General features: G+C 58.3%; 1 protein-coding gene across 1 annotated transcript in view; it reads right to left on the reverse strand.

The window, feature by feature from the left end:
• Window positions 1-4,528: 4,528 nt before the first annotated feature.
• The window catches only part of ITGA3 (integrin subunit alpha 3), a 28,958-nt gene continuing 14,005 nt past the window's right edge, over window positions 4,529-19,481 (reverse strand). The window contains exons 7-26 of the mRNA XM_075561644.1: window positions 19,223-19,419; window positions 17,630-17,718; window positions 17,337-17,473; window positions 17,109-17,195; window positions 16,473-16,540; window positions 16,261-16,397; window positions 15,688-15,837; window positions 15,502-15,599; window positions 14,478-14,625; window positions 14,150-14,221; window positions 13,586-13,665; window positions 13,431-13,508; window positions 12,889-12,991; window positions 12,556-12,738; window positions 12,298-12,426; window positions 11,612-11,725; window positions 10,808-10,906; window positions 6,762-6,887; window positions 6,298-6,432; window positions 4,529-5,677 (exon numbers count right to left, since the gene is read on the reverse strand). Of these exons, the coding sequence (XP_075417759.1) occupies window positions 6,322-6,432; window positions 6,762-6,887; window positions 10,808-10,906; window positions 11,612-11,725; window positions 12,298-12,426; window positions 12,556-12,738; window positions 12,889-12,991; window positions 13,431-13,508; window positions 13,586-13,665; window positions 14,150-14,221; window positions 14,478-14,625; window positions 15,502-15,599; window positions 15,688-15,837; window positions 16,261-16,397; window positions 16,473-16,540; window positions 17,109-17,195; window positions 17,337-17,473; window positions 17,630-17,718; window positions 19,223-19,419 (2,206 nt within the window). The 3' untranslated portion in view covers window positions 4,529-5,677; window positions 6,298-6,321. The remainder of the gene's footprint in view (window positions 5,678-6,297; window positions 6,433-6,761; window positions 6,888-10,807; window positions 10,907-11,611; window positions 11,726-12,297; window positions 12,427-12,555; window positions 12,739-12,888; window positions 12,992-13,430; window positions 13,509-13,585; window positions 13,666-14,149; window positions 14,222-14,477; window positions 14,626-15,501; window positions 15,600-15,687; window positions 15,838-16,260; window positions 16,398-16,472; window positions 16,541-17,108; window positions 17,196-17,336; window positions 17,474-17,629; window positions 17,719-19,222; window positions 19,420-19,481) is intronic.

The following is a 19,481-nucleotide window of genomic DNA, read 5'->3' on the forward strand; positions in this document are numbered from 1 at the left end:
ACTTGCCGCGGCGCCCGGCGCCGCCAATGGCCGCGCACAAACAACTCCGCGAGGACCAATGGCCTTCCGCCTCGGCACGTGGCTCCCCTCCAGGCCCGCCCCCTTAACCCCTCGCTGGCCGGGACGGCCTGTTGTTTTCGCCCGGAGGCGCGCGGAGCCCGCGGCCGGCGGTGACTCCTCCCTTCCCTTCTTGGGGGCCCTGCCCGGCTTAACCCCTTTCTCCCCGCGGGTCCCTGAGCCCTCCGCTTGCCTCGCTCCCACCCCAAACCACCGCCCCCCGTCCTTGCAGGCTCGTTTTGACCCTATTCTCCCCCGAATTGCCCAGTAGCTTTCCATTGAGCCCGGTCCTTCTCGGCGCGCCCGCTTTACGGGCCCGCATCCCTGGCCTGCCGCGTGCGTGTGCGTGGGGGTGTCCGGGGGCCCTGGCCCCCCCGCCCACAGTCTGTCTTCTTGGGCAGGCTCCCCAACAGTGACCCCGCCTGACTAGGGGCGCACTGTGGCCGCAGGCCTGTATCAACCCGCCGTGCGCGCCCGGCGCCCACCCTCCCGCGAAGAGCCGAGCGGAGGCCCGGCGGCTCGGCGCGGGGGCAGCGCTACGTGCGCAGTTTTCGAAACTAGCTGCGAGAGCACCCCCTTTCTGCGCGGGGTTCCCTAGAAAGGTCCCGGCGGGGGGCGCCGGCTGTGGGAGCTGGCCGCGGCCGCCGCCTCCCGGCCGCGCAGCCCCGCCCCTTTCCGCCCCGCCCCTTTCCGCCCCGCCCCTTTCAGCCCCGCCCCTTTCAGCCCCGCCCCTTTCAGCCCCGCCCCGCGGTAAGAAGCCTGCGGCGCCCCCTCGTGGCTCCGCGTGCAACGTGCTGGACTGAGCCGGGCAGGAGGCCTCTGTGGGGCAGGTCGGGGGTTCGAGCCCCGACGCCGCCCTGCGGGAGACATGGCCGCAAAGGTTCACAGACAGCAAAGCCCTAAGGGGCAATTGCGTGTCCGTCGTCGATTTGCTGTTGGCGTTCACCACCGGGCCAAGGGACCCACACTTTCTCGACATCGGACCTGGGTTCCGTCTTTGCAGCACTTAGGCCAAAGGGTGGAAGGTCTGAGTTCGCCCAGGGGTGCCCCGAAAGAAGAGCGTCGCAATTCACTTTCCCCAAACCTAGCCACTGAAAATCCTGTGGAGGGCCACCCTGTCCTTGTCAAACATAGGCAGGTGTGTGCGATTCAAAATCGACCCCAGAGCAACTGGTTTTAGGAAACACAGCCAGGGTTATGACACGGACTTCCCCTCACGGGCGCCGGCCGGGAGCTAGCTGCATAAAGGGGTCACGGGCTACAGCAGGGAGTGGTGCCAGCCAACACAACAATGCCCAGCTCTTCCAGACACAAGGCCCTCTCAGCTGAATGGCCTCGCCGGGGTGCCAGGCCCCGTGTCCAAGATGTGTGCACAAAGCCATCGAATCCCCAAGACAGAGCTATTGTCCTGTTATCCTGCTTTACAGACGAGGAAAGTTGGGTGCAGGCACCGGACAAAAGAGGTTGCAAAGAACAGGACTGGTGGGGATGAGCTCACCTTCCTCCAAAAGCCAAACACGTGACCCTGCCATCCCACTTCTAGGTCTGCACCTGATGAATCGAAAGGATGGACGCGCCCGAGTTTTCGTACACAAATGCTCCTTCCGAGTGAGGACGGTGGGACTGCTCACGTGCTTAGGACATGCTATCAGAGGGGACCGGTCCCGGCAAAAGACATCCTCTTGGTCGGTCAGTGCAAAAGAGGAAGGTCGTCAGCAAGCTGGCCGGCACAGTGGCTGTGACATTGGACTCAAACAGGCTGTCAGTTATCGGCAGTGCTTTGTTCGGTTGTACAGAGGTCGCTGTGAGTCAGAGCCAACTCGATGGCCCCTGGCTACCACGACGACAATGTCCACTGTGAGTCCCGTGGTGGTGGTGGTGGTGGTTAGGTATCTGAGCATTGGCTCCGACTCATAGGAGCCCTCCATAGCACAGAACTAAACCCACCTGCCCCGAGGCCACCTTCAAGTGGTGCTGACATTCCAGCCCACGGTTGCAACCCCTGTCTGTGCCTATCCATCGTGCCGAGACCGCGGTGGCAGTCCAAGGTACTTCCAGCGTTCTTCACCAGCACAATTCAAACGCACCCGCTCTCCGGTCTTCCCGAGTCAGTGTCCAACTTTCACTTGCCTACGAGGCAACTGAAAACACCGTGGCTTGGGTCAGGCGCACCTTAGTCCTCAAAATAACATTTTTGCTTTTCATCACTCTGAACAGGTTGTGTGCAGCAGACCTACCCAACACCACGCACCGTTTGGTCTCTTCAGTGCTGCTTCCATAAGCACCGAGGGTGGGTCCAAACAGGATGAAATCTTTGGCAACCTCGACCTTTCCTCCAGCTGTCGTGACTTTACACCTGTCGGTCCACCTGTGAGGATCTGGGTTTTCGTTACTACGAGTTGTCCCCCATACCGAAGGCTGCACTCCTTGATCTTCCACAGCAAGTCTGCCAAGTCTTCCTCATTTCCAGCAAGCAAGGTTGTGTCCGCTGATGGTTAATAAGCTTTTATTCCATCCAGATGCTTAATTTCTCTTCATATAATCCAACTTCTTTGATTATTTGCTCAACTAACAACTGGCCCTAGTTGAGGGTGTGAACCAAGCCACACCTTTTGTTTCCTTGGGGGCATCTCAGACCTTAGTAGAGGATGTGACGTAAGACACTATCCTTTGTGGGGGGGCATGCTGGCTCTAACCCACCTCACCTCACCTCATACCTGGCCCCTGACTGAGCTTTGGTAGAAGCAAGAAGAACTGCTGGAGTTTGTGACTCTGGACCCTGCACCTGGCTCATCTCTGCCAGCCTTTCACAGCACAATGTGAGACATTTCCCCAAGGTTCCACGAGCCCCATGAGATGCTGTGGTGAATCACAGAACCCAGGGACCTGAGGGGAGATGCTCCAGGGAGGGGCGGGGGATGGAGCAGAGTAGCATCTTGGGAGCGTTGGACAGTTGTGATATTTTAAATTTCCAACTCCTTGGGACTGGTCTGGGCATGAATTCCTCTAAAATAAGTGTTTGCCACACACTGAAGCACTATTCATAATAGCCAAACGACCTAAACGTCCCTCCACAGGTGAATGGACAATCAAATGGTGGTACCTATCAGGTGGTTTCAACAAGCCCACAGAAAAACTCCATTTTACTTTCCCTCCATTTTACCATGGATGTTTTTAAGCCCCCTTTGAAACAAGCAATGGGATATTATTCAGCCATTAGGGAGAGGCAGTCAGTCCAGACACACGGGACATGGATGAACCTAGCTAAGTGGAATAAAAAAAGGCACCAAAGGTCAGATACTGTGTGATCCACGTCATAAAAAACCTGGCCGAGGCGGTGGGCGTGACCAGACTTCACTGGTGGTGTCCAGGAGCAGGAAGGCACAGGAGTCACTCCTTAGGGACACCGAGTCTCTGCTAAAGGTGACGGGAACATTTGGAAACACACTGCTAGGGATGAGGGTTACACGGCCTGATGAAAATGATGGAGGTCCGCAAACTGCGTGTCCATGTTAAAAATGGCACATGCGTTGTTGTATGTATCTCAAGGGTCCGTGTGTGATGTGTTTCTGAGCCACTGGCGACGGCAGATGTAGGGGAACAGACAGAAGTCCACCTCACTGGCTGAGTGCTGGCTGCTCTCCAGTGGGTCGGAGCAAAGACCCTGCCTGCGCTGCTCTGGCAATTTCTTCCCGTCAGCGTCAGAGTATTGGGGATACTACTAGACAGACCAGCGGCACAATTGGGGACAAAGAAGCCATCTAGGGAGCAGCCTTGCTCCAGCCTCTGGGCCCTGTGTGGGCGAGACCACCTCGTCCAAGAGAAGGCAGCTGCTCTGGAAGCCCCGGACAGCGGCCAGAAGCAGTGTGCGGTTTGATGCGAGGCACGCTGGGCAGCCCACAGAAAACAGCCATGGAGAACACCCTGTCCTGCCGCGATGGAGCGGTGCCCTGGGCTAGGAGACACAGGGCCGGTGTAATGGCATGGGGTCGCCCCTAGGGGACTTCCGGCTCAAGCGCTCCCTCTGAATGACCCTTCCTGCTGGGTCACCTTTGGATCTTAGTGCACCGGGGTAGTGGGGAAACTGAGGCAGGTTGTCTAAATCCGGTTTCATCTACTCAGGAGTTGTCATTTGAGAACTTGCTCCTTACCCTTCTACTCAATCTTTCTCCATCACCAGTGGGAACATCCGGGTCGCCCAGCAGTGTGGCTGGCCTTGTGTCCCTCCCCAGGAACAGCCCTCCCTCCTCCAGTGAGCCACCTGTGGATCTATCCAGGTTGATCAGGCCTTTTGTCCTCGGCTTTAGGTTGGGCCTATGGCTGCCCCTGACATGGGGGTATCTCCTTCACCTCCTACCTGCAAGGCCCACGGGGGAGAGGGAGAGGGGGATTCTTGCTAGGTAATGGCCCCACCTACCCAGCCACACTAATCCAGTGGGGGATGCTGAGGGTGGCAGTGGGGGTCGGCAGGTACAAACTGGGAGTGGTTTATTGGTCGTGTGAGAAGCCTATATGTACAAGAAGGCACAGGGAGGGGGAGGGAGCTCCCCGGCTACAGTACCGTGGAAGGAGGTTGGGGCAGGGGAGTAGGCCACCAATGGGGGCAGGAGCCAGGAGAGGATTTCTAGAACCAGCCTCGGCTTCTGGAATGGGGCAGTGGGCAGAGCCAGGTTGGCCCTGACAGCCAAGGACAGTCACAATCCCCTCCAGGCCCCCAGCCCATGGTCAAGGGCTACCTGGGTGAGGGACAGGCCAAGGGACCCTCCCCGCCTACATTCACACGTCACTCTGTGTCCCCCAGGCCCTCGTGGGGAGGCAGCGATGGGGGTGGTCTGTCAGAATGGCTAGTTCCTTTTGTGCCTCCCGGGCTGGCTGGCCGACCATGTTCCTCAGGGAAGGCTGCCAGTGGTTGGTCCAGCCTGGCTCCTTTGGGCACCCCCCCTGCTCGTTCAGTCAGTGGTCAGGAAGAGTCGATGCAGAGCCCCAAAAAGCAAGCTCTGGAGTCTGCGAATGCCGAGCCGAGCAATGGCCCCTCATGGACAACCTGAGGCAGGACCTCCAGCTCTGGGGCTCAGGAGCTGCCGCTGGGGGCTCGGGGGGTCCCCCTGTCAGTAGTTTCATCTCCAGAGGAGAATCCAGTAGCTATGGCTCAAGATGGGTCCAGTGTGAAAGGGAGGGGTCACCCCCCGCAGGGGCCTTTTCCTCCCGGCTCTGACAGAGGCCTTCAGGCTTGGTTTTGGTCCGGGCCCAGGCCAGTGCACACCTTCCGTTGCTCGAGGGCAGTCCAAGTGCACTGGGGCCCTTGTGTCCAGGGCGCAGGGCTGCAGTGCATGTGTCCTGCAGCAGGGGGCTGCCCACTGCACCGGTTGGTACCCGCCAAAGGCCCACGGCCCCTGTGGACCGTCGGGGGTGTAACTTATGATAAATAGGAAGGAGGGAAGTGGGGGCTGGGACCAGGGGGACATCAGTAGTATCGATCCCAAGTCTGCCAACTGGTCACCCAGTGCTTCTTGGTGGGCGCCGTGGCCCCTGCAGGCGGGTAGCGCTCCTCCTCGCGGATCCGCACCGCGTGGTACTTGGGCATGATCTGGTAGTAGCGGGTCCGCTTAAAGAAGTCACACTGGAGGGGGGGAGAAGGGAAATCACCGAGTCAGGAGCCAGCTTCCGGCCCGCCCCAGAGGTCCTCAGAGACCCCTCTATCGCCCCGCCCCAGACCCCAGAGGCAGGAGTTGTGGAGGAAGGCAGAGAGGAAAGGAAGAGGCAGATGGAGATGGAGGGGCAGCAGCCGACACGTCTGGGAAATCCTACCAAGTGCTTGTCCCCACCCTCACCCCCACTGGACAGTGCAGGGAGGGAGGTCACTTGTTCTCCTGGCTCAGGACCGGGCCAGCCTCCCTGTTCCCTGGGGGCGAGGACCGTGGGTAGAATCTTGCAAAAACGTGTTGTCTGACCTCTAAAGCCAGGGCCTTGGAGAGTCCCACTGGGCAAGATGGCCACTGGGAAGGAAGGTGTCTGGCGCCTCTCGGGGTCTCAAGTCCCAAGGGCTCGGTATGGGACTGGGGTGAGCCCGATGCTCCTGCTCCCCGGGGACATGGGAAGGAAGGCCGGCAGTACCCTGCTCTGGGGGGCAGTGCGTGGACAGGGGCGAGGGGTAAGGGGCAGAGTGGGCCCCTGAGGAGGAGGAGCAGACAGGACAGAGGCAGCAGGCCGGCCACCTGTGGGGCTCAGAGGCTGAGTTACCGGGGTGGGCCGGGGGCCGCCCCCTCAGTAGTCGTCGGTCAGCCTCTCCGTCTCTGACGGCTGGCTCTTCATCTCCGCCTTCTGCTTCTTAGCTTCGTACAGGGCGCGTGTGCGGGCTCGCTTGAAGAAGCCGCACTGCGGGGGGAGGGGCTGTCAGGGGGCTGTGTGTTCCTCCCAGCAGCACTCAAGGACAGGGCCTTAGGGCCCAGCCTGGCCGTGTGACCAGAAGCCAGTGCTCCCGGGTTCCCTTCCGGGGTGCGGCTCCCACCGGCTGTAGGATGGGGCAGGGGTGAGGCTGGAAGAGGGGGGTGGGGGGCATGTATGGGGAGAGGGGCGGATGAAAGTGAAGAATGGGATGAGGAGGGGGCAGGAAGGGAGGGCTGGCAGGTGGCGCAGCACGGAGGGGTGTCTGCGGGCAGGAGGGGTAGGGGCGAGGGAGTCCTGGGGCTGGGCTAGCACCTAACCTTCCACAGCAGCAGGATGATTAGGCCCAGCAGCAACAGCCCCGCACCCACGGCCACGAGCACCAGCCACAGCTCAATCTCGGCCGGCAGCTCCTCCACCAGGTCGGAGTCGATGTCCACAGAGAACTGGAGGGGCGGAGCAGGCGCTCAGTCCCCACGGGCCCTGCCCCCTCATCCCATGCCCACCCTTTCAGTCCTGGCTGGTCCAGGACCCTGCTGGTCTACTTCCTGCCAGGAGGAGGCGCCGGGGACTGGGGCAAAGGCCCTGCCTGCCTCAGTGAGGTGCACGGTAACAATGGCAGATCTGGGGTCTACTACAGCCTGGGTTTGGGGACCCCATAAGCCTTGAGCACCAGCCAGCCCCCTTGATGACCTGGGTGACTTTGGACAAGTAACTGCACCTCCTGGGCACCTGCAGTTCCTGCTCTCAGACAGGTGTGTGTGTCCACCTTCCAAGTTAGAACACCCTAACCAAAGGTCTGGGTCCTGGGGCTCGGATGCTTGCCGTTGGGTCCCAGCTGTACACTCAATGGCTGTGTGGCCCTGGGCAGGTCACTTAATTGCTCTGTTGCTCCACCAGGACATGGATATAATGATGAGCAAGACATGTGTTTAATAGGATAGACAGTTTCCAGTCCATAAAACTTCTCAAAAAAACACGTGATACGCTGTTTTTTCTTGCCCTACAATGGAGCTGTACATAGGGTGTCCCCCCCCCACCGACTATACGATGATTACTATTTCTAAAGCTCCAAGTGACGTATAGAAAACGAAAGACTCCCAGTCACACGCCCCGCAAACACCTAGCATTTTGATGGGTGGGCCGTGGCACTCTCCTAAAGAGGGAGGGTCTCAGAAGGCCCCGGGGCAGTTCTGCCCTGTCCTGGAGGGCTGTGCTGGTGGTACCCACTTGCCATGCGGGCAGTGTGTCGGATTATAGAGCCTCGCTCTGCCCTCGCAGACAGGCTCTTCTGCCACCTGCCTCTGTTTTCCCCCGAGGCTCATTCACAAAGATCGACTCGATCTCTTCAGATGGGGGCCCAGTCATTGTAGGAAACGTATTCGAATGAACTGAACTCCTTGCGATGGTCTCTAAACCGTGTCCTAGTTTATCTTTTCGTTCTTAGCCTCCTTAGGACGCCGGGTTAGGTGGGGGATCAAAGATAGACAGAGGTGTTTAACATTTTCACGGACAGTGACAAGCCCCTCTCCTCCATGGAGCCCAGCAGCCTCGATTGGAATCGACAGTGTGAAGGGCTCCCCATGGCCTCCCCCCATCTTCAAGACCAGGTAGCACCACAGCTGTTGTTCTTATCTGCATTTCATTCTTAGTGGAACATTAGTGTTTCATTCAATGCAAACCGCCTGTTTGTGTCCTATGTAGGTTATTAAGCAGATTATTAAAAATATCTACCAATACCAGCTCACCGTGCCATAAACACAATGCCATCAAGCCGATTCTGATGTACAGTGACCCTACAGGACAGCATAGAACTGCCCCGGTGGGTGTCAGCAGAAGCCTCGTCTTTCTCCTTCTGAGAGACAGGTGGGCTTGAACTTCTGACTTTGGGGTTAGCAGCCTAACTTGTAACCCACTACGCCACCAGTGCAGCACCTATATAGACTGTAAACTTTTGAAAAAGCACTATGCCATTTGTCCTTAGAGTTTTCTTTATGGTATCATTTGCGGTTTGCAGATTTAAATTTTTATGGTTCTTTATTTCACAGAGTCAAATGTTTCCTTTGGCCTCACACCGACGGTTTTCTGAGCCAGTCCCAGAGTTTCTCTGGATCAACTCTTTTCTGTGTGTCACTCGGCTGCATCACCAACAGGTGACCTCAGGAGACACGTGCGGTCCCAGGTTTAATAAAGTAACTTCCCCTCTCTGCAAGTCATGACTAGGATCAATCTCCGTGTTTTCTTCTGGTATTTTAGGTTTCTTGCATTTAAATATTTAATCTGGGAAGAGAAGGCTTCGATAATGATGATGGCAGCATATGTGCAAAAGTGCTTGACACATTGGATGAATGTATGGATTGTGATACGAGACGTAAGCCCCCAATAAAAGTATTTAAATACGTATATTTAAGCTGACTCAAAGATAGCTTTGTTTGTGGTGTGAGGTAGGGACTTGACTGTACTTTCCAAACATGTTAACACCACGCAGTAATTTCTTTTCTCCGTGACTGAAAATGCCAGGAGCATCACCTGACTTGAGTTTCCGATGACTCATGGCTCTGGTGTCTGGCGGCTGTTCAGGTCTGACATCCTCCACTCCTTCCACACGATATTTACTTATAGTAGGAAATTTACCATATCAAGTTTAACCAGCCTGCTTCGCCTCCCGCTTTCTATCGTCCATCTGTCGCCACTCACAGCCAGTTTCCCAACAACCTGAGCAATATGGCCATTCGTCCGTCTGAGAGTAATTCAGATTCAAGTTCAGGAACTTGCTGCCAAGTTTCCCCTCATCTCACCTGGAATGGAATACTCTGACTTGATGAAACTGGCCCTTTTCTATCCTTTATTCAGCCTCTGGTGGCCCATTCATTGCTACATTTATTCCTAGAGATGAATGGGCTTTCCTGGTCCTTTGAATGGGGGCTTTGTCTCTGTCAGTCCTTTGCAAAGCTCTGGGCTTGTTCTGAGCTCCGAACGCCTGGAGTTTCGCAGAGGGCGAATCGACTTTGGGTTGCTTCTCTTGTTAGCTATCAAGACAACCAACTGCCTCACCAGCCAACAACGGCCCCGCCCCCGTGGTAGCCCCTCAGCGTCAGCAACGGCCACGCTCTCATTCTTCTTTGCCACCAGCAATGCCCGTGTCCAGGTGGCCCGGGTTCCAGGCTGTGTCGCTTTGGGCAGCTTTGGGCAGGCCACCCCGTTTCTGAGTCTCAGCTTCCTGAGGCACGAAACAGGCAGAACAAGCTCAGGACTGCTCCCTGGAGACGTCGCACGGCTCCGATCAGACAAAGCAATGGCTCCCAGCTCTGGCTGCCTGCTGGAATCATCTGGGGGACTTGTACAAGATGATCTTGTACCGCGCTGTGATCAACGCAGCAAGCTGGCGTCCCACACCTTCAGTAGCACGTTACAGGTTGTCCTCTTTCACTGGGCTCTGTCTGTTCCCACCCCGGCACTCTAGTGTCCCTGCCCGCTTACCTCCCCCTCACCTGTGCATCTAGGAACTGTTGGCCTCTTGGTCTCGCCCTGAGGGTTTGTGAACCAGCACTGACCTTCTGGATCAAGTCCTGGCCTCTGCTTGCCGCTTGGCTGCGTCACCAACAGGTGGGTGGCCTCGGGGGACAGGCTGGAGTCCAGATTTAAAGAGTGTCCTGAGGCAACAGTCTCAGGGAGGCCTCTGTGCACTACAGCTCCAGATTGTCCTAACTTTTTTTTTTTTTAGTAAGAATTTGAGTTTTGTTCCAGAATTTTCTCCCATTCTATCTGGGACCAATACTGTAGTCCCAGTCAGAAGTCAGAATGGTCCATGGTGGCACCGGGCACCAGCTAGTTCTGGGGAGACAGGGTAGTGGCTCTTGTGACTGGTCTCGCGGCTGAGCTCTTGGCTACCTCCTTCCTGTTTTGCTCCTGGCCAGAGGAGACCTCAAGCTGTGTCTTAGGTGGCTGCCTGAAGGCTTCACAGACCCTAGATGCTGCTCACTTTCACTAAGGGGACGGTCACGCTATTTTGTGGACTACGTATGACCGAGTTGGCCCATGAGACTTGAAGGGTTCTAAGTCTTCAAACCCAGAAAACCGGTGTTGGAAAGTAGAGTACCTGTCTTTAGGAAGGAGCTGTGCCTGCCCCCCACTGTTTGTACCTGTAGAGACTCCCACCTGTCTCACCTGTGCACATCTGTACGGACCCATATTCCAATTTGCCCGGGGAACTTTCAAACATGCCAATACTGGGGCCCTACCCTCAGAGCTTCGGGTTTAATCGGGGTGTGGTCCAGGCACCAGAACTTCTCCAGATGGTTCTAACGTGCTGTCCAGCCTGAGAGTGTACCAGGCCTCGGAGGTCCTGATGAGCAAGCGCACTCACCCAGATGGTCTTGTTCTCCATGTTGATGGTGGGGACGCTGGTTCGGAGGAACAGGGTGGCCCAGCCATCGACCCTGACTCGGTCGTAGTCCCTGTAATCCTGTGGGGGAGGGATGGCAAGTAAATAGGGGCCCCTAGAGATCTCCCCCCGGGTTCTAAGCACCCCTCACCAGGCCACATCCTTAAGCAACATCCACAGGTTCTAGCAGCCAGGCCTCTCCTCCACACAAATGGATCCCACGGACTCCGAGGGTCATTCACTTGTGAGCAGGACTTGTGCTGGCCGCCGGGACAGCAGAGACCATGAAGGCCTGGGAGCTACACCTGGTCCAAGACCCGCTTTTGTCAGGGCACATGGTCATGCCCTTCACACACCTATGGGCTCACTGCTGCCATGTGCCAAGGCCAGAGAGGTGACATGGCCCACGGAGCTGAAAATACTCATTATCTGGTTCTCTACAGAGCGACGAAGTATGCAGGCAAGTGTCTGGCATGTGGGTCCGCAGCTGAACCCCGAGGAAAGTGCCCAGTGGCATAAGCTTATTTTCAGATAGGGCATCAGACAGGCATCCCCAAGAGCACACTTTGAGGCTGAGTAGGAGCTCACAGTTAGGGGGGACAGAGGGCGACGGGCGAGCGAGGGGTATGAGCGAAACACAGAGGTGGGCAGATCATAGGCCAACCGCAGCGTGACAGACACAGGCAGCATCAGGCACACCGCTGCCTAAGACGTGATGCTGTCGCCACCACATACACCCTCTCCCTGGGAAGGTGGCAGGAGAGACCCCAGGGCCCAGGCACTGACCTCAATGAAGGTGCTGTTCCACACGCGGGCCCGCACGGTCACGTTGGTGATGACCGGAGCATCAGGGAGAGGGCACTCCAGCCACACGCAGCGGGCGTGGCCATTGCTACAGGTCTGGGGCGGGTGGGAAAGACAGGCTGATAAGGATCAGGGTCTCCTGGTTCTTCATGCTTTGCGCCTGACCTCGGGTCGCTCCCAAGCTCGGGCCCACTCACTTGGGGCTGACTCCAAGGGGCTGGCTTCAGCCAGTCACTCTCCCCGTCTGGCCTCCCCCCACACGTGGATATTTAAGACGCATCCTTTGGACACAGGCACCATGAAATATGACCCAGCTCAGGCAGACAGACATGAGTCCCGACATCCCCTCCCACTCGAGCCTGGCTCCTGCTGGCACCCATCTGGGGAATGAATTCCTTCCACTTCTCCACCAGCCGGGCCTCCACCTGCCGCCCAGGCCTGTTCTTCTCATTCTTCATCCTGCCCCCATCCCTGCACCCCCAAGCCCTGGTGGCACCCAGCCTAAGGCTGTGGCTCTGTGAAATCGACCAGCATCTCCCCCTTTGGGGTCAGCGCTGCTCCCCAAGGGCAAAGGCAAGCTCCCCCACAGGAGCTGGGTCTCCTTCCTCCAGCAACATCGCCCCACCCACCTACCCACCCACCCTCCACACCCTGCCCATGCCACTCACCAGGTGGATCTCAGACTTGGCTTTTTTGGCAGCAGTCAGAGTGACAGGCTGGAGGTCCTGGTCTCTCCCAGGGTCCACCTGTCGCCGCCGCCGCCTGCGCTGTGATGGTGGTGGCCCATCCTCTGGCACCTGGAGAGCGGAGGGGGCAGGGGAGTGGAGAGTCAGGCTCCCAAGGCCCGAGGGGAGGACACTGGCCTCTCTGCTCTGAGCATGCTAACGAGATGCGACGCAAATGGCAGACCCTGATGGTGTCCTTACCGAGAAGGTGAGGTTGAGAGGGTTGACAAGGTCCCCTGGCGGTCGGCAGGTCCAGGACCCATTGCCCCGGATGGTGATCTCCGTGGGATACAGCAGCCACTTGCCATTGGCAACTTCATAGGGCCAATCCAGTCCCAAGATCAAGGTCCCCAGACTTGCCAGCCCCTCCCCCATTGGGCCCACCTGTGGGCAAGAGAGACCTCCTGAGTATTGGAGAACCACCCCCATCTCACCAACCCCCAGCCCTGGCCCCCCATCCCCAGTCCCCAGACTCAGGAAGACTGCCTTCCCTAGACGGGGACCACCCTTCCTAGGGACCCCCATGTCCCCTACCTGGAACTCATACTTGAGGGGGCTCCCCACATCCTCCACACTCTTCATGCCAGCCTCGCCCATCACTGTGCCCCCAAAGTAGCTTTGCAGTCGGTAACTCACTCTAGGGGGGAGAGAGACACCAGGTCCCTGAAAGGGCTGCTTGGGAGGGTGGGCACCAGGGGAGGGAGGCTGCTTAATAACCATGACTCTGGCTACAGCTAGGCCCAGGCTACGCCAAGCTGGGCCTCGTGGAGCTGTGTGGCCTCAAGCAAGTGTTTTCTCTCTCTGAGTCTTGCTTTCCCCATCTGTGATATGGGTCCGTGGCGGTGGCCCATCACTCGGAACTGTTGTGAGGACTCAAAGAGATGACGTGAAGGCCATCCTGAGCCCACTGAGCTCTCAGGACGACATGACCAGGCTGCTCCCAAGCCCTGGCCCCAGGCTTTCCGACTCCCATCCTGCTGCTGCTTCACCGGGAAGGGGCATCAGCAGAGCTTGGGAGACACGCTGGGGACAAGGGAGGCTCTAGGCGGGGTGGGGTTGGGGCAGAGAGAACTCACATGCTGAGGGAGGCCTGGAGCGTGTAGTCCACCAGCAGAGGCAGGGTTATGGGCTGCAGGTTATCCTGGTGACTGGACCTGGTGAGGGACACAGGATCAGGTGAGGCGGGGGACACCTGGGTCCCTCCCCAGCCTGGCCTCTAGGGGGCACGCACGTGGTGAGCTGCAGCTGTGCCTGGAGTTCTGTTGTGTGCAGGGTCACCCCGGAGACTTCGAAGGCAATGAGCAGGTCCATCTGTCATGAGGGTCAGGGGAGGTGGAGAGGAGCGTTTGGGGTCTGGCAGGGGCCGGGTCAGGGTGGAGTGGGCTCTCAGTTTCCTCTTCCTCTGCATGTTGGCCCGCCCCGCCTCACCTCTGTCTCCCTCTGACCCCCTTTTCTCTGCTTGCTGACTAAGCTTGCATCTCCTCTTTGGTGAAACAGCACCTGGCTCTTTCAGAGGTTGTGAAAACGACCCGACAGAAACGAAGCAAAGCCTCAAGCTCAGAGCCTGGCACCTGGCAGCTGCTCAGCAAGACTGGGTTTCTCACCTCCACCTGCTCCAGCTGTGAACATGCGCTCACCAGTGCCCCACCTCCTCCCAGAGAGTCTCCCTGCCTCACCCCCCCATCTTCCCCGTCTTTCCTCTCCCTAACCCAGCGGTCAGCAGGTGAGTGAGTAGAACTCCGCAGAGGGGCAGCCTGCGGCCAAGGAGGGCTGGGAAGGGCTGGCTGAGGCTCACCCTCTGGCTCCGCTTGAAGGGGTTCCCGAGCTCACACACAATGGTGGTGTTGTTGGCCTGACAGGCCCCAGACTGAAAAAAGAAGGGAAGGGGTAAGCTCAGGTTCTTGTCAGGGTGGAGCTTGCCCCCAGCCCTGCCCCTGTGGTGGTGGTGGTGGTGAGATCAGAAGCCTGGAGGCTTGAGAACCCAGGGGCTTCCCTAACAGCAGAGTAGCATTAGGCCAGGGGGCACCTGGAGAATGAATGGCAGCCTATGTAAATGATATGCACAGAAGGATGCCAATGCGCTGTGGGCAGAACTGGGCGGGCGCTGGCTGGGGCACACTCACCGGCCTCACGTAGGACAGCAGTAGAGCAGGCGACACCTCCAGCGTGAGCAGCGCCTCGTGGGCATCTTCCCCAGCACGCTGCGGGCTCGGGAAGTTGGTCACGTTGATGCTCAGGAACAGTTTGCGGGAGTCTCTGCCATACTGGAGCCTGCGGGTGGGGAAGTCAGAATACCGTCCCCCCAGGGCCCTCCCCAGATCCATGCGGGGGCCCAGGCTTTGGGTCTTGTGGGGCTAGAAAGCCTGATTGGGCAGCAAGGTCCTGTCCTCAAGTCTCACTGCAGAAGGAGGACCCTTTTCCGGCCCGGGAATGCGGACAATTACAGACTCCGTGGGGCCCTGGTGGCATAGTGGGTGACACGTTGGGCTGCGGACTGCAAGGTCAGCAGTTCAAAACCACCAGCGGCTCCGTGAGAGAAGGACGAGGCTTTCTACTCCTGTAGAGTTCTCGGAAACCCACGGGGGCGGTTCCGCTCTGCCTTACAGAGTGGCTATAAGTCGGAATTGACTCGTTGGCAGTGAGCTTGTATTGTGTTTTTTTGTTGTTGTTTGTTTGGCCAATTAAAACTGGCAGAAAAATAAAATATAACTCCTCCCAGTTAGGCTCTTTCGTGGCCCCGCCCCTGGCCAGTGAAGCCCCACCTCTTAGATCTCACCCCGCCCCTCGGGCCTCCAGTATCACCAGGGCTCCGCCCCTCCAACTCTTTTGGCCAATGAGGCCCAAGGACTGGCGAGTGAGGGCCCGCCCCTGTCCAGTGAAGCTCCACCTCTCAGATCTCACCCCGCCCCTCGGGCCTCCTGTATCACCAGGGCTTCGCCCCTCCAGCCCTTTTGGCCAATGAAGCCCCAGGACTGGCGAGTGAGGGCCCGCCCCTGTCCAGTGAAGCCCCACCTCTCAGATCTCACCCCGCCCCTCGGGCCTCCTGTATCACCAGGGCTCCGCCCCTCCAGCCCTTTTGGCCAATGAAGCCCCAGGCCTGGCGAGTGAGGGCCCGCCCCTGGCCAATCAGCGAGGCTCGGCACCCACCTCCTCAGTCGCCGCATCTGCTCGGTCACGAAGGCCGCCCGCAACTCCAAATTGCTCTCGCACTTGTTGTCGGGCCCACACTCCTTCTGGAACTGGACCTGGGGGGGCCAAGGTGTGAGGGCAGCCTCGCCCGCGGTGCCCGCTCGCCCCACAGCCCCTTCCCCTGCAGACGCCCGCCCCACCCACCTCCGTGTGGTTCTCCTGAGACTGCGCCTGGTTGAGCACGGGGTAGGCGTCCAGGGAGCGCGGGCCCAGCCTGGGGCGCTCTGGCATCCGCAAGTGTAAAGAGTAGTTCATGGCGATGACGATGGGCCGGAGCTTGTCTCGGACGTTGTCCTGGGCACGGAGGGCGGGCGGCGCACTGAGCCCTGCCTGCTCGGACTCCCCGCTAAGCTGAACCCGTGCACCCCGGCCCCTGACTTCACGCCAAAGCTGAGTTAGCTGATCTCCTGGTGAGTCTCTCCCTCCAGCTCCCGGAAAAGACCCGCCAGAGACCTCTCCAGGGAAGCCGAGCTGTCCCCTCAGACGTCCCAGAGGGGCTGCGCCTGCCTCCACTCTCGGACCCCCTCCCCACAGCATGATCCCCCAGGTGTCCCCAACTCCTCACTGGTTTCCAAAGTGAGAGGCCCTCTTTCCCCAGCTCAGAGCCCTCTCTCTTCTCTACCATAACCCACCTGTCTCTTGGGGGATCCCAGCCCCACATCCTTGGCCTGGGGCTTTGCCCACATCCCTGGGGGGTGCTGGACCCCCTCCCCTTACCATCAGGAGAAGTTCCAGCGTCTCACAGTGCATCTCAGGCATGAAGAAGAAGCCGTTGAAGATGGGTGACTGGCTCCGAGCAAAGCGAAGTCGGGGTGGGCGGCGGTCCCGGTCAGCCTCCAGGGTGTAGGCCAGGGCTGGGCAAGGTGGGCAGGGTGGTCAGCATGTGGTCGGGTGAGCATGCCCCCCTCACCCTGCACCCCAGCACTCACTGATGTTGCGCCTGTAGTTGGGGTTCCCGGCACTCTGGTTGTAAGCAAAGCACAGCTCCACCTGCACGCTGTTGGGGGTATGCAATATAAACCTTTGTTAAAGGGGGTACCTACTTCTCAGCGCCTGTTGTCTCCCTGCACCTTCCGGCATGACATCCCCATTCACACGAAGGGGACACCACTGTCCCTGTCATCACCCTCACAGCGACTCATATTTTCTGAGTGTTTCTGGAACTTCAGCTCATTTCATTGCCCTCAACACCCCGCGAGTTGGTTACTTTTATTAACCCTGTTTAGCAGGTGAGCAACCTGAGCCTTGGCAAGAGGAACCATTTGCCCCAAGTGGCCCTCCCTCTGGTCCCCGCCTCTGAGCATCTAAATGCCTGCTCTTCCAGGCCTGCCAGGGGATTTGAGCCAGACTGCCTGGAGTTCCCTCACTTAAGCACCACCCCCAGCTGCTGCCCAGCTTCCTCTGCAGGCGGCTCCCTTTTCAATGAGGCCAGGCAGGGAGAGCAGTGGTCACTACCGAATTGCACCCAAAGGTGGCAAGTCAGGAGCTGTTTGGGGTGGTGTGGCGGCCTGGGTGTACACCCCAGACATGGGGCTGCGTGGGTACAGAAGGACGCAGGGTCTCACCAGGAGGTGGCTGTACAGAGCGCGGGGTCCAGCACAGATGGGCTGGCCACCAACGTCTTGTGGAGGATGTTGATGACCGGCCGGGCTCTGCACAGAAAGCAAAAGACAGGCAGCTGTCAGTGCCTCCTGGCTGCCCCACCTCAGGCCAGAGGGGGGTGTCTCTGGTTCGCAGGGCCAGAGATGGGCTTGGAGGAGAGCCAGGCCCCTGCCTACCATCCCCTAGCTCACCGCAGCAGCACGATTCGGTCCGACAGGCTGCCCACCAACAGGTCTGGGTAGAAGTTCTCATCTACGTCCATCCGCCCACTCAGGGAGTAGCCAAAGGCAGCCAAGCCAGGAAGTCCCAGCTTCTTCCCGTGGACCACCTAGATGCAGGGACAGCAGTGCTGGAAGGTTCTGAGTGGGACCCAGTAGGAAAGGGGTACCCGGGAAGGCAGACAGGCCCATTTCAATGTGTGTGTGTGTGCGTGTGCGTGTGTGTGCGGGAGGCAGCAAGCTCACCTCGCCTGTCCTGTCAGTACCTGCTGGGGCTGCTTGAGCAGCCCCCTGGAGCTGCTATGGTAGATGTACACTTTGCCCAAGCCCTCAAACGGAGCGCCCACAGCAACATCTGGGGAAGGGAGAGAGAGGGATGGGGTCACCCTGGGTCCACTGCTCCCTGGCATTGCCCTCCCCGGGCCCAGTTATACGCAGAGCATCAGGGAGGGGAACAGAACGGTGGGGTCCAGGAATAAAACCAGGTCCATCTAGAGCCCAACGGCCTCCTTTTACAGATGGGGAAGAGGCCCAGGAAGTGGAAGTGGCTAACCCAAATCACACAGCAAGATACTATCACAGTCAGGCCTAACCCCCAGACTCTGGCCACTGGCTGGACATTCTATCACAGTGCCTCCCACCTCCCCCACCAACCTGCGTCCTCACATCCCCGCCTCTTTGGGGATAAAGCCAAGCTTTGTTGACCAGCAAGGGCAAGAAAGGTGATGTCCCCACAATGCTTGCCAGGTATTTCCAAGCACCGATCTCATTGTAGCCTACCAAGAGTGCTGTCGGGTGGGTACTACTGCCTCCACTTTAAAGATGAAGAATTGAAATGCAAGATGCCACAGAGCTGGTGAGAGGAGCGGAGCTCTGAGGCCACGTCTGACACCAGGTGCTGGGACTTTCATCATCAAACGAACCTGAACTTCACGTGAAGTGTCGGACAGGTTTCTCTTCTAACCAGGATTTTTACAAGGAAGCCCAAGAAGCTTTTATCTTCTTAAATGTGACTGGTCTCCTGGTGTGCTGCTATGGACTTGAGAATGCATAAATAACCAGGAAGCACACTTCGCAGAAAAGCCTACAGAGGAAGCTCTAAGTAGGACTTGAGTTGAAACCGGCCGAATCTTCTATGGCCAAGTGCCTGGACTCTTGAGCAAACTTTCTGGCACCTATTTTGGCCCCTCACTGGCTCCCCTGCCTGCCTTCATGTTCTCAGCTGAGTTCTGGGAAATCCAGGTTGTCAGAGAAGTGACTTGGGGGTAAACACTCCCACAGCAAACCAGCACACCCCCTGATCTGTTCCTCTTCTTGACACTCCAGGTCTGGTCCTCACGTCATGTACACTGGCGACATCCTCTGTATCAAGGGCTCCTACCTTGTCCTAGACCTTCCGTTCCATGTCCCCGGATCCCAATGCCTCCAGCCCCGCTCTCCTCGGCCTCCCATCCCATAACCGACCTAGAACCATCTGTCAATGGACCAAAGCCTTTACTGGATTTCCCAGTCATTCACCAATATAAACCCCAGTTCCTCTGCTTGCCATTCACAGCCGCCTCTCCAGCCTCGTCTCTGACAGCCACTTTCCACGCTCACTAGATTTGGGCACTCAGGGCAAGCACCCCATATGCTCATCGGCCACCCCCTGTCCCTCTCTGTGCAAACTCAACCCAGCCTCGTTGGCCTCGCTGTTTGGTTTGTCCACTCCTCCAGGTCTACGGCGCTTGTCTCTGGCTGCTCTCTCTGCATGTGCTGTCTCTAGTACGTCTGTAGGTTCCCAGACCCCATTCTGCTTCCTCTCTGGGCCCTGTGGCTCTCCATCAGTGGGTGTGTGGGGAAGGGGTGCCGGCTCGTACCCTGGAACCCATCCTGGTTGATGTCTCCAATGCTGGCCACAGAAAAGCCGAAGGCGGAGCCACTAGGGCCATGAAGGAAGAGGGAGGGGTGGCCGGGAAAGGAGGTGCCCGCCTGGTTCATGTAGATGTACACGGCACCCCCAACCTCTTCTTTGCGCTCAAAGTAGTAGGGGGCGCCCACCAGGAGGTCCTGCCATCTACGTGGGAGAGAAGAGTGGGGAGGGTGGAGTGTAAGGTTGGCCCCCACAAGGAGCGCAGA

The sequence above is a fragment of the Tenrec ecaudatus genome, chromosome 10, assembly GCF_050624435.1.
Source record: "Tenrec ecaudatus isolate mTenEca1 chromosome 10, mTenEca1.hap1, whole genome shotgun sequence".
Classification (NCBI taxonomy): domain Eukaryota; kingdom Metazoa; phylum Chordata; class Mammalia; order Afrosoricida; family Tenrecidae; genus Tenrec; species Tenrec ecaudatus.